Here is a 13,544-nt window from a genome sequence, read left to right as displayed (position 1 = left end):
TGGAAATAGAACCCAGTTTTCCTGGCTTCCAGCCCTCTTCTTTGACCAACAGACCACTAAGGTCTTAGGTTTATTTAGGTCTTGATCTTGGGAAGTGTACCCTTTGAAAGTAATGGAGAATTAAGGGTGCTGAGCTCCTCAGAGGAGCAGGCCCATGCTGCCCCTCATCCCAAAGAATCTCTCCCAGGAGAGAGAAATACACGTGAGGAGATAACAGAGAAGGCTGAGGTAAGTAACCCGGGTTCACCTCATAGTTCTTTGTTGTATTCTTGTCAAACACTGAACTAACATTTAATGGGGCATACCCTAGTACACCTCAGCCTTCCCTTTGTATCTGTGGTTTTGGTCCAGGGGCCTATCCTATTAGAACTCCTTTCTGCCTTCCATTGAGGCATGTAACTCCCATTACCTTTGGAACAGACTCTTTCATCCATAACTTCAGTATTAGGGAAACCTTGCCCTGAGGAAAACCATCTTCACATTTTTTGTAGTAGTTTCAAAAAAAAAAAACCAAGGAGGAATGATTTTGCAGCCTTTACTCATGCTGAGTAGGACTTACACGGAGGAGACGTCCTATTGAAATACCATTCTTCTGGGATCCTGGAGAGAACAACAGAGAAGTGGAGTTATTTAAAACAGTTATTGGGGTCTGTACTTGTACCATATCCTCCTGATTTCAGCTGGAGTTGCTGGGTCTCAGCGCCTCTCAAGATCAGGCCTGTGATGTCCACATAATCCACACATGTAAAGAAAAAGGAGGAGGAGGAGAAGCAAGAATTAGGAAGGACAGGAATATTCAGGTTGGGAATTCAATACATTCAGTGGGCTGCACTCTGGTCTAACATACACTAATGTCTGACCAGTGAGGTGACTCTGGATTTTAACTAGCATGACTGAGATTAGCATTTAAAGCCCAACCTCGGTGAGAAAATTCTTCAGCCTACTGGGCAGAAGAGCTTAAAAATCCTTGAAGTCATTTTTCTGCCTCTGGTCCCTTTTTCTCTTGGTTTGCTCACCCTTGGGAGTTTGACTGTGAGGGAGCACAAGCACAGGGAATTGGTATCTGTGACTGGTGGCACCGCAGACAATAGTCAGAAAATGTGTCCATTGTTGTTGTTTTGCCAGAAGAAACCTTATTTAAAAAAATCAAGAATGATTCTGTTATAAAACATGACTTTAAATAGGGATAACAGGAGCCCAGCTAGAATTTGCTGTCAATGCATGTTTCATGTGTATTTCCCTCACACAGGGTTCTGCAGTCAGTTCACACTTGTTCATTTGACGCTAAACAGGGAGTTTTCTTCCCTCTATTTATTATGTTCATTAAGTTTTTGGATCCTGGAATCTTTTTCTAAGAAAAACTGCAGCTGATTTGTTTCAATTTGCAGCTGTGTTCAGCTGAGCAGCTTCGTGTTATGCTCAGATAAATATCAGGAGGATCCAGTGATACTACTTGGGATGAATGGGACCTTAAGATGGATGTGACTTAATTACTTCAGGGGAAAAGGAGGGGTCTAATTATCTCCCATAGCCAACTTACTTTGTATTGTGGAATTTACTCTATTGATCATTGTAATAAAATTCAAAGACTTATTAAACTCATTTGGGCGGGGGGGGGGGGGGAGAGAATCATTGAAATGCAATGAAGATTAATTATAGAGCATAATGTTCTGTTAATTGAGTTTTTAAATAGTTTTTTGATTAACAGGGATATTATCTTTCCATTTGGGATGGTGTTTCAGAGGCTTGCAAGATATCAAAATGAGTCTTTAAAAAAAACTCCCATGTTATTCTGTATCTTTTTGTTCTTGTTGCTAAACTAACATTATAGAGGGGAAACCCCCTGAAGTTAAATGGGTTAATAAAAACAAAATTAATGGCAGTCTAATGGAATTGCTGTGTAAAGGAGAAAATTAAGATGAATGATAAGATTGTGTTTTAAAGCTGGTGGAAGTGATGATAAACTGCTGATAGAATCTCTGCCAGGCAAGGGAAAAGAAAACACCATTATTCAGAATAAAGACCACATGTTCCTGGGGCTCTTTCACCTAAAAGCCTTCATGGCACAGGATAAACGGGATGTCAATAGTTGAAAAAGCCAAGGAAAGATGGCAGTATGGGCATGCAAATTGGATGTGCAGTCAATAATAAAATGCCAGTTTCTGTTCAAGGTGGTGGAAGGAGGAGTTGAAACTGACTTTTGAGTAAATTACAGACATGATTTTACTTTATTCCGGGGACGTTCTTTTTACTATGTTCACAGTGTGAACTTTAAATCACGGTATATTTCACTGTTTTACATCCTAGATTTCTTTGCCTGAGCTAGTCTCCACCCAGGGACAAAAACAAAACTCATGGAATTTGAAATCTGTTGTATGCAGGGTATTTTAAAGTTCATGCACAAATGACCACTGTTCTCTAAACACTGGTGTATAGCTGCACAAGCACTGCTTATGGTTAATGATTCCACTGGCTGTTGGAAATATTCAAAGACATGATGGATAGAGCACTCATGAATATTATTCTCTTTATTTGTAAGAGGACAATTGGACTTGATGCAGGAATTGAATGAAATATAGTGAAAGAGGTCAGAGTAGATGATTGTAATTGTCCCTTCTGACCTTAAAATCTGGGAATTGCCATGTATCATGGCAGTTTGCAGTAATAAGATTGAATAAAAGGAGTAATAAAATGGGCAGTAGGGACACAATATGGAGATATGGTGTATCATCAGCATTTAATGTGTTTTCAGTGATTTGTTTAAGCATTTGGACCAAGTTAATTTGGAAATCATACTTGAAAGGAGTCAGTTTCCCCTGGATAACTGCCATGCAACCTGGCAAATTGTAGGAGGAAAAATCATACAGTAGCGTGTTCTCTTGATTAACTTTGGTGGTAGGTATACAGATACGCAGCAATGGGAGAAAGACGCTATATGGATTTGGTCTGTAGGTGGGGAGTTCTAAATTAAACTTCTCACAGACTTCTGCCTTTTCAGAGCAATGTAAAAAGCTCTCTCCTCTTGTAGCCAATGCCCATGTTAGAGTTTCTAGTGACACACTGTGGCATGTACTAGATAAATCCTAAACTCTGTATACTGAATCATGTGACCTATGGTCATAATCTCTGCAGCTGAGCCCTGGGAAATCACTTCTCAAATAATTCGTCCACTAATATGCTTGTTTTAATCAAACCATCTTCTTAAGTTTGTCGACAGTTGCCTTTCAGCAATAGGAAGGCCAAATATTCCTGGAAAAAAGTGTTGATGGTAAACAGTTTCTTTCTTTAGAGCTGATTCTTTCCATGTCCCTAGATCTCAGTCAAATAAGACAAGGAACAGGAAACGGTAACCTTTTTTACATTTTAAACCGATTTTTGTGACATTAGCATTTTCATCAGGTATTCGTTTTAGGATTCCTGTTTACTCAGGCATAACTATATCTTCTTCTCTCTTTTGCTCTTCCAGATAAAACTGTGAAGCTATGGAAAGTTAGTGAACGAGATAAAAGACCAGAGGGCTATAATCTTAAAGATGAAGATGGCCGCTTCCGAGACCCCTCCATGATTACAATGCTACGGGTGAGTTAATTGAGATATCTAAGGGTCAAGGAATCTTTCTGTGTGTGAACTTGAGTAGAAAATTGTCAGTGTGGTTATTTATGGTGGCATGCATAATGCCCTCATGTCTTCAGTGGGGTCCCTGCCTCCAGGAGCTTGTGGTTTAAAGACAGAGAGGGGGGAAGAGGTACAACACAATAGGAAAAGTAGCCAAGGTGTTGGTGGGCCATGTCTTGGTGAAGATGCATTTGTTATTACAATAACATTGATGATGCTTTTGTTGATACTTGAGCCAGGAATGCTTGCGATGCCGAGTTGGCCGCTTTTGCATGCGTGACAAGAAGGGCCAATAGAGCTCTGGGACTGCAAGGCAGAGTAAGGGCCATGGAGCTGGAGCAGGCTGTGAAACCTTGACTAGAGCTCTGGCAGCGGCTTCAGGGTGAAATGCAGAATGCAGGCTCCCTTTTCTTCCCCCTCCTGTGGGTTCTGGGTTCAGAGCAGCCCAGCCCTCTCTCATTGCAGAGGTTCCCTAAGAGTCTGCTGCAGTAATGAGCTGAATAGTTCAGAGCCCCCCCACCCCCCCGCCCAGAATATAGCCCGCACTTGCCCTGACACCTCACAGAAATCCTTTGTCACCATCTGGTATTCATGGTGGCTGCTGTGAATCTAAAAACCTGCAGTTTCTCAGGAGAGTTATTAATTCTGAATGAACAAATGAAGATAAATAGGAAATGCTTTTGCTTCCTTTAAATGTGAAGACGAACACAGAGACATCTCTGATATGCCTTTAATGAATTCAGCTTAGTGTCAGATGATAGGACACGATGTCACATGGGTCATTAAGGGGTAAATCCTGCAGTTTACATACAGGCTGAATAACAGAACTCTACTGGAGAGAGCTATAGGTCTGAATGGAAAGAATCCTGTCCCTTCTGGCCATGCTGGAGTACCACACCTCATCCTGCCCCTGCCTCATGTATGCAAACTCTTCACCTCTTGTGCTGCTGAACATATCTGGCACACGCTTGTATTCCTGCCTGGCGATGAAGGAGTTAAAGCATTTCTTTCTTTTCCTTAGTGTTTGACTTGGGTTGTTGGAATGTAAGTACATTCTGTAATTGAGTTTTTCCTCCCAATGTAAGAAGATTAAAACCAGCCTCCCAAATCAAATGTAAACACCTAAGGCTACATTTTTCATTTACTACAAGGGAGATGCACATACAAAATCCATTAAGCCAGTTTTCTTCATAGTCACTGGAACGCCACTCGCCTTTCTGAGTGCTGCACCAAGCTGTGGTCTTATGTGGTTTTCTGGAGCTGACACCTAACGTCCAGGAGCCTTGCATCAGAGAGTGCTATGGGGGAGCCCCCTATAAGACCAGGCAGGAGTGATGCTGTGAGGGTCGTAACACTGACTGGTGTTTGGAAGCTGTAGCCCTTAGTAGTAAATTTCACCTGGTCCATCTTTGTGTTGGTAAATGTTGCCTTCCTCATGGGGGAAGCAGTATTGTCAGGAGATATCAGTCTCTGATCTTTAATGTGCATACTAAGAGCTAGATTGTGTCTTCTAGGTACAGCGCTATGGGAGGTGCTGAGGGAGCCTCTCGGCTAATTCAGTCAGGATTCTTCTCAGGACTCCTGTGGCGTGCACTCTGAAGCTGCAGCTCAGGTGTTTGTTACATGGGTACAAGTCGCATTCTCCCCTGTGCCTGGCCATGTCTGCTGGCTGAAGCAATGGGGTCACAAGGCCAGGGGCCCAGTCCTTACTTCACCCTGCCAGGTCATTTCTGTGGAGGCTAGCACTGCAGGCAGCATAAGTATGGAGCGGTGGTTCTGCAACCTCCCCAGACTGTGACTGATCCCTGACCCAGAGTGTTGGAAGAAGAAGGGGAGAAGCTCCTTGTATCTGCTCCCCACAGGGCCAGTTAGACTGAAGCAGGCTTTCTGTTTAAACATGGAGCGAGACCACATTTGCCTCAGCTTGTCATTGGCGATTGAAAAGAAAAATACCAGATCTAACCTGCAGGCCTAAAAACTCCACCTGAACAGTCCATCTGATGTGCTGTTAATCACACCAGACCAGTCTGTAATTTATTCACGCTGTCAGAATTTGCATTGCAAGTAGTTTTGGTTATTTGTTTGTTTTTTAATATTATTTGTTGCTGTGATTACCTCTGGCTCACTTTTATAGCTCCCGGTTTCCTCAAAGATCAGGCCAATGAAAACGTTTAATAACCCCAGACAGCTAATTAATCCTTGGTGACAAATGAATGGCTTCTATTTTGAGTTGCTCCTACTTGCTGGTAGGCACGTTTTGCTTGTTTTTTCCTAGAGCAAGGAAACATTTTATTTCCTATCTATACTGTTGTTGTGTTTAAGGTAGCATGTCCAACCGCTATGCTGTTACTTAGGAAGCCCACTAGAATCATTTCTCCAAGATTTGAATGTCCGACTCTATAGCTTCCCGACCCATCTAGATGCAGAGCTGGGGAGACTGCTTTTGTTTTAAAGCAATATTATGGGGTATTATTCTAGTTATTGCTTTCTTCTGTGTGTTAATGCCTCAGAAAAGCCATGGACTTAGTGTGGGAAAGGCAGGGTCACAGCGCAAAGGCATGGAGCTAGTGTCTTTATTTCATCTAGATCTGCAAAAGAGAGATCTTTGTGGAGCTTTTCCATATGGCAGATTTGTCTGCTTGTGCCTCAGCTGCACTCATTCAGCTCCTCTTCCCCAATCTCTCAATGCCCAGAGGTGACAGTCCACCCTGAGTGCTTTCTAAGCCACTGCAACTAATTGAGAGGCTTAATAAGCTACGAAGGGAGCAAACACACGCTGTACTTTTCTGCAACAGATAGCTTGTTCACTGCATTCCATTTGCCTGTAATTTGTATTTTACTGCAACTGGGATTATTATTATTTAAAAATAGGCTAACTCATTTTGCCTAATGTCACACCAGCTGGATGCTGTGGGGCTGAAAGCTGGACTCACACCTTCCTGGCTTTGCCTTCTGTTTGGGAGAGGCTGTGAAAAGAGGAGCAGAGAGAAAAATCCAATGGGAAAAATGGAGAGAGGAGAGAGAGAATGAAAACTGAAGAAAGGAGAGAGGAATTCTATTAGCCCCATGGACCCAGTTTAGTTTTTTTAGAGGTACATAGCCCCATTTCCTGTTTGCTAGAAAAAAACATTTGTTTTTTAAAATAACACAACAGCGATTTAATTTACAGAGGCAAAGAAAGTTTTGTGAATTTATTTGAACTGGTTTTGCAAACCAAAAATACTTCGCAAGATTACCATTCTCATGAGCTCCGCATACGTTCATGTACATTCACATATGAACTTAGTGCCAATATGTGGCTCAGATTCATTGTTCAGTTCCCACTGTTCTTGGCAGAAGCTTGCTTCTTGGAAAAATCAACGTACAGTTTATGAAACTGCTGTTAAGTTGCATTTGATTCAGAGGTTAGGTCAAGGTGAATTTAGTGTTTGATCTTGAGGTACAGCACCCCCTTTTCTATTACAGGGGAAGCAAAAATCTGTCTCTTTTCTGACCCCAGGTTCATAGAGACACAATTCAAAGGACTCTCCCAGGACAGTGGAATCTCTGCCTGCTGCTTTCAGACCAATTTCTCACATCCACTGACACAGTGCAATGTCCTCCTGTTGAGCTGCCATCAGCCATTGTGTTATGTACTTCAGGACTGCTGACCTCTCCTAGGAAGAACAAACACCCAATGCTCCCTTAGCCAACTCATAGTTGAGAGTCTTATTTGCAATTTGTTGATGCTGCTGAGGATTAGAGGCAATTATTTTACCCATCACCGCACTCTTAGTATGTTTGTTACAGATGCTGGGGTATTGAAAACACCGTCAACCCTCTTCTATAATACATGGTCACAGTGGTGCACAAACAGCCCACGTTATTAGGGTTAACTTTGTTGAGCTGTTTTCATAGTAATTCCTCAAGCTTCTCTCCCCACCCCCCCGGGCTCTCTGAGGTGCAGATCCTGACATGTGATTGACTATGGCCAAGTGAATACTGGCATGGGATCAGTATAATGGTGCCTCAGTGGGATATTTATATGATATGGATATGAAAATTAAAAATGCTTACCTTCACTATTGATTATTTTCTTTATCTGATTGTATTTGACTGAATCCTGGGGTTCTCATGTGTGATCATGTGGCCTTGAGTAGCTCCAAAGTTCAACTTAAATTCTGTTTTTAAAAGCATTTAACCTTTTATGTCTGCCTGTCTTTCGCTCAGTCTTTGCCTCTGGCTTCAGTGGGAGCTGAAGCGACAAAGTTACATAGACTCCCATTGACATCAGTGGGCTTTGGGTAAGGCCCGATGTCAGCACACTACATGAGATTTAGCCATGAGACTCGTATTAATGTGTCACATTAATTTGTATTTGACCCTTAGAGTGAACTAAATCGCATCTTATTCTGTGCAGAACAGACAAGCCAGTCTTTTCCCTGCCTTTAGACTGGAGAGCCATTACAGGCTCCCTCCTTGCAGTATGTGCTGGTCATAGTCCTCATCAGCATTAGAATTGCTCATGAAAACATTTTTTGAAATGAGCAATGTCCTACCTTTTCCAATGAATAGGAAACACAGCAGCAGTTGCTGGAGTTATGGGCATTCCCCAGATACCGTGGCAAGCCCCAGTTTCCTCTGTTTTGACCTTTCTATTTTCATAACCTTCCTTTAACTGCCATTAAATTATCTGGAGGTTTGAGATCTGTAAAGGTCAGAGACTAGGGGTAGGAAGGGAGGAATACGGTGCTGGGATTTTTCATGGTTTTGAAGTCACTATTTTATCGCTGTCAAAAATGAAACCCTCCCTGACCCAAGTGAATTTTCTCTGGATAGTAAATTTTATGTCATATGGTTTTCTTTTAGTTATTGTGAACCATTCACACCACGTGTCAGACAGAAGAAAGCAGGAGCTGTCAATGATTTCTCTTAATACTCTCTGATGGTCCTCCTAGAGCAGTGGTTCTCAAAGTCGGTCCGCCGCTTGTTCAGGGAAAGCCCCTGGCACCCTGGACCGGCTGTTTACCTGCCGCGTCCGCAGGTTCAGCCAATCGCAGCTCCCACTGGCCGCGGTTTTCCATTCCAGGCCAATGGGGGCTGCAGGAAGTGGTGCAGGCCAAGGAACGTGCTGGCCACCCTTCCTGCAGCCCCCATTGGCCTGGAACAGCGAACCGCGGCCAGTGGGAGCCACAATCGGCCGAACCTGCTGATGCAGCAGGTAAACAAACTGGTCCAGCATGCCAGGGGCTTTCCCTGAACAAGCGGCGGACCGGCTTTGAGAACCACTGTCCTAGAGCGCTTGGAATTTCATTTGGCATGAACTAAGCTGTAGCATGCAAAGTTTCCTTGTGTTTCCATTTCCTACTGTGTGCCACATTTGGATGTATTTAGGCACAGACCAGCTACCGTAGAGTCTAATAACATCCTATCATTAAAGCCAGGTACTTCCAATGCAACAGTGAAACCCTGTCCTGAGGAACGGAGGTGTTGCCATATGTGAAGAGGCCAGTGGTCCATTCACTCTACTATATGCCTTGGTCGTTTTCTTGTGAGAACGTTAAAACCCAAACCAATAATGCATCTGGCCAAGAACTATACAACTGGGGGAAAACCACTTCTGACTCCAGGTGGTGGTCATTTTATGCCATCACATGGGATTATTCATAACCCTTATTTTGATCCTGGTTACTATAACTGCAAATGCTAGTCTTATTTATATATTGGCCTCCATTTCCTGATTCCTGCTAAGCTATTTGGCTCAAAAATATCCTGCATCAATGAGTTCCATAAGTTAATTCTAGTAGTTCTAAAGTTGTATTTCAGCTTTTTGATATGTATTGCTTTTTAGCTCCATTGGCTCACCCAGCACTGCCTTCCATCACATGTGGCTGTCATAGGAGCCGAGTATGTACAAAAGTACCATCATGCAGTGCTGATTTCTGAGACTCTTGCTGTTGAAAATAAACACCCCCACATGCGCACAGACACTCAAGATTTTCAAGCGGCCTGTTTATGCCATGCCTCACTGAGGAGTGGAGATTGGCCAATAGTGAGTGAATGTTGCCAGGGCAACATGAAATTGTATTGTTTTTCCTGTAGTCAAGTCATGATGAAATTAATTTTATTTTGTCTTGTACCTGACCCCTCCCACCTTTTCCCAAATCTCAGTCTTCATTTTTTTTCCCCATGAGTTTTCTACTTGGTACCTTTTTTTTTCTGTAGCAAGCTGGAGGTTTTGGCTGCTTTAGAAGCAGGCTTTTCAGTAAGTTGCTATGATTTCTTGATCTCTGTATCCGGAAACCCCATGAGAACATATAGTTAGTACTTTACAGCACTTTGAAGAAGTAAAGCAAAATGTAAGTGCTAAGTATTATGGTTATTATAATGTCATCATTCCCTAAGGGTAGAAGATTGGGGAGTCGTCAACCAAACTCCACTTTGAGTCTGATATGCTGATAATTACATAGACAGATATTTACATTGATTTAACTGTTTCCTTGCGGTCTAATAATAATCAGTTATGTGAGTCAACAATGTGGAATGCTGGCACTTCATAGTATACTGCTGGATCCCACTGCAGCAGAGACCAGCAACAAAAAGGTTTTAAAAAGATCTTGCTTCAACTATATCTTACCCATTCCTCCTAAAGATTTCAGTTTATTTGGGGGTGTTGCTCTCTGAGGAATTATTGTTGTTTATATGGGCTTTCCAACCCATATAATGCACCAGAAAGAATGAAACTCCACTCAGACTGTAAAGGGCCTTTTTTGTTTTTATAAGGAGCCCTGCTTATTTAGCTATACACCCTGGTTTAATAGGTGTAGAGCTCTTTGGCCACTGAGGCTTTGTCTACACTACACAGCTTTTAGTAATACGTCCGTGTCGCTAAAAGTCGGGCAGCGTAAATGCTGTTTGTCAGCACTTTTGCCGACAAAATACTTCCATCCCCCATGACCAGGGTTTGCGTTATCCACAGGAGAGGGCTCCTGCTGACAATGAGCCATTTACACTGCCACTTGCTGCAGCAAAACTTGTGGGGTGTGGTGGCTTTTTTAAGCACCTGTGAACAACAAAAGTTTTGTTGTTCAATTGGCAGTGTAGACAAAGCCGAGTGGGGATCTGATTTTGCATCATCGAAGAACTCTCCAAAGTGGCCCTATATATACATTTGTACCAATGCTATGAGATGTTTGCAAAAAAAAATTAACACAAATAATATCCAGGCCTTAAATCTCTCTTTAAATTGGGCATGTGTGCGCTTTGATCTTCTCACACTGCAAATCAACTGAAACTTCTGTATAAGAATTTTCACACTTTTAACTGTCCTTTGTGCTAGAAAGGAGAAGGTTGCAAATATCTCCCGGGATGCTGTGCTCAGTGAGACACTTTCTGTCTCCTTTGATGAACAAAACTGGGGGGAAAATTATCTGGGGCAGAAACAGCTCCTAGGCTTCATTTTGTGGTACAGATGATCTGATGTTCAGGAAAAACTGAAAAGGCAGCAGGCTGCGTTTTTTATGCTGCCTTAATATTTCATTTTTTGGTTTAAAATGCTGCAGTTAGTGTCTTGCTAGTTAACCCTTAGATTGCTGGCATTTTTCAGTGTGCCAGTCAGATACGTGTTTAGGAGGATCGTGTGTTTGTATACAAAATGTGTGTGCATTCCACAAAAAGGCTAGTTAATTGTTGTTTTGAAGTTAGGGAATCACAGCAGCCCCCACAGCAGCCCACTCCAAATTGATTCCCGACTGACTGGTAGCTGTCTGGCATTGCAAGCTTCCACAGGGCTATTGCCACTCACTTTTTCAACTGCAAGGGCTGCTCTCATCTTGGTATTCTTGTGCCTCAGGGCTGGGGAAAGCAAGTCACAAAGTTCCAATGAAAGTGCCCTTATGCATGCGAAAGTTTTGCAGCCACGGGGAATCGTCCCAGACCTGCAACACTGTGCCATCCCATCAGTCTGTGCTCGTTTCCCGAGCCCAGAATCGGCATTTCACCGCATGAGCCTGCCCCATTAGCGCCATGATGCCCACATTGCCAGGGCCTGTGCTTTGAGAGAAATCTGTGTCCATGTCCTCATCACTCTTGTCCCCATGCTGACGTCGCCTACTCGCCCGATTTCGTTTTCCCAGGTTCTGGTGCTTAAGTTTCACGTGGCACTGCTTCGGGTCCCTGTTATGGCGTCTGTCCTTCATGCCCTGGGAGATTTTGACAAAGGTTTTGGTATTTTGAAAACTGGAACGTAGCTATGATAGCACGGATTCCTCTCTCCATACAGCGATCAGATCCCGTTCCTCCCGTTCGGTCCATGCTGGAGCTCTTTTGTGATTCTGGGACTCCATCATGGTCACCTCTGCTGATGAGCTCTCCATGGTCACCTGCAGCTTGCCACGCTGGCCAAACAGGAAATTGAAATTGAAAAGGTCGCGGGCCTTTTCCTGTCTACCTGGCCAGTGCATCTGAGTTGAGAGCGCTGTCCAGAGCGGTCACAATGGAACACTCTGGGATAACTCCCGGAGGCCAATACAGTCTAATTGTGTCCACAGTACCCCAAATTCGACTCAGCAAGGCCGATTTCAGCGCTAATCCCCTTTGTCGGGGGTGGAGTAAGGAAATCTATTTTAAGAGCCCTTTAAGTTGAAAAAAAAAAGGGCTTCGTCGTGTGGACGGGTGCAGGGTTAAATCAATTTAACGCTGCTAAATTCGACCTCAACTCCTAGTGTAGATCAGGGCTAAGCGTACAACATGAGAAATCTGAAAGCAAGAGGACACTTGGTACACAAAAAGAGGGAGGCTGGTTTAAGCATAGTGAACCATACAAAAAAGGGCATACATCTGCGAATGGAAGAGGCAGACAAAAGAAGAGAGTATTGAGCAGAGTGCATGACCCACGAGGTAGCATATGGTGTATATGAGGAAATGAAACATGAAACTGTACTGCATCAGCAGGAACTAGGTATCTTTTAGTTTTTACAACAGCAGGGTCTACGCGGGGCAGTTAGAGCATTCTGCAATTCACACCACAAAGACCAGTCTACGGCGCTGTGTAGACAAACCCTAGCGCTAACATAGAGGCTCTGGTACCATCTTCCTTGGCCTGCTCCGCGCAAGAGGATTTGTAATGATTATGCAAAGTTTTGTGCTGATAGTTTAACTGCAGACAGCTGGGTGAAAAAGGGATATTTTTCATAAACATTTTCATAAAAACTTCAATTTCCATTTGTTCTCAAAAAATTTTCTAATTTCAATACGTTCTGTAGCTGGTGGAAAAATAGGATGAATTTATTATTAATATTCTTCTGAAAAAATCAATTCTATTTCCCATTGAAAAATCAAAGTTAGAAAAATTTTGACCAGCTCTAAGTTGGTGTGGGCTTTGATGGGGCTGAAAGCTCTACAATTGTGATCTATCCACCTCTTTAAATTTGCAGGATACAGTTCAGTTTCCCTTCACTTTGGGGTTGTAGGACATTCCCTTGCTGTCCACTTGCACAGAGATAATGCTGAGTGTTCCATGATGGCTTCATTCAGCAAACTCTTCCATTCTTCCATTGACCAAACCATTAAAAGCCTTTCCCCCATAATAGCGAAGCTATGTTTATCTTTGTTCAACTGTAGCCCAGAACTCCAATCTTATTACCTTACTTATAGTATTGTGACCTGTGCTCTGATTTGACAGAAATTCCAATCAAGTCTTGCGAGTGGATGTCTAATAATCTAAGTGAGTGCTGGACCCCAATTAGAAGTTCAGAAGAAGTGCAAGTGACTCTTGCATCTCTAAAGAAGGAATCCAGTCATTTCAAGGAAAGATGAATGCCATAGATAACACAAGGTCACTTCCCCTTCAGTGGGACAGCCGTGCAAAGAAAGCTGCTCTACCACAAGTTATTGAGCTTAGTGCAGGAGTTTCTGCGTGACTTCCAGGGCCAGTGTTTTGCAGGAGGCCA

The 13,544-nt window shown here is 43.0% G+C and overlaps 1 protein-coding gene across 4 annotated transcripts in view; it reads left to right on the top strand.

Moving 5' to 3' along the window:
* The window catches only part of PPP2R2B (protein phosphatase 2 regulatory subunit Bbeta), a 249,535-nt gene that overhangs the window by 187,470 nt on the left and 48,521 nt on the right, over window positions 1-13,544 (top strand). For all 4 annotated transcript variants that reach the window (XM_073355745.1, XM_073355746.1, XM_073355747.1 and 1 more), the window contains one exon: window positions 3,467-3,579. In XM_073355745.1, coding sequence (XP_073211846.1) covers window positions 3,467-3,579 — 113 coding nt within the window. The remainder of the gene's footprint in view (window positions 1-3,466; window positions 3,580-13,544) is intronic.

The sequence above is a fragment of the Lepidochelys kempii genome, chromosome 8 (genome assembly GCF_965140265.1).
Source record: "Lepidochelys kempii isolate rLepKem1 chromosome 8, rLepKem1.hap2, whole genome shotgun sequence".
In the NCBI taxonomy this organism is placed as follows: Eukaryota; Metazoa; Chordata; order Testudines; family Cheloniidae; genus Lepidochelys; species Lepidochelys kempii.
The sequence above is the reverse complement of the archived record's forward strand: the minus strand, read 5'-3'. Positions and strand labels throughout refer to the sequence as shown.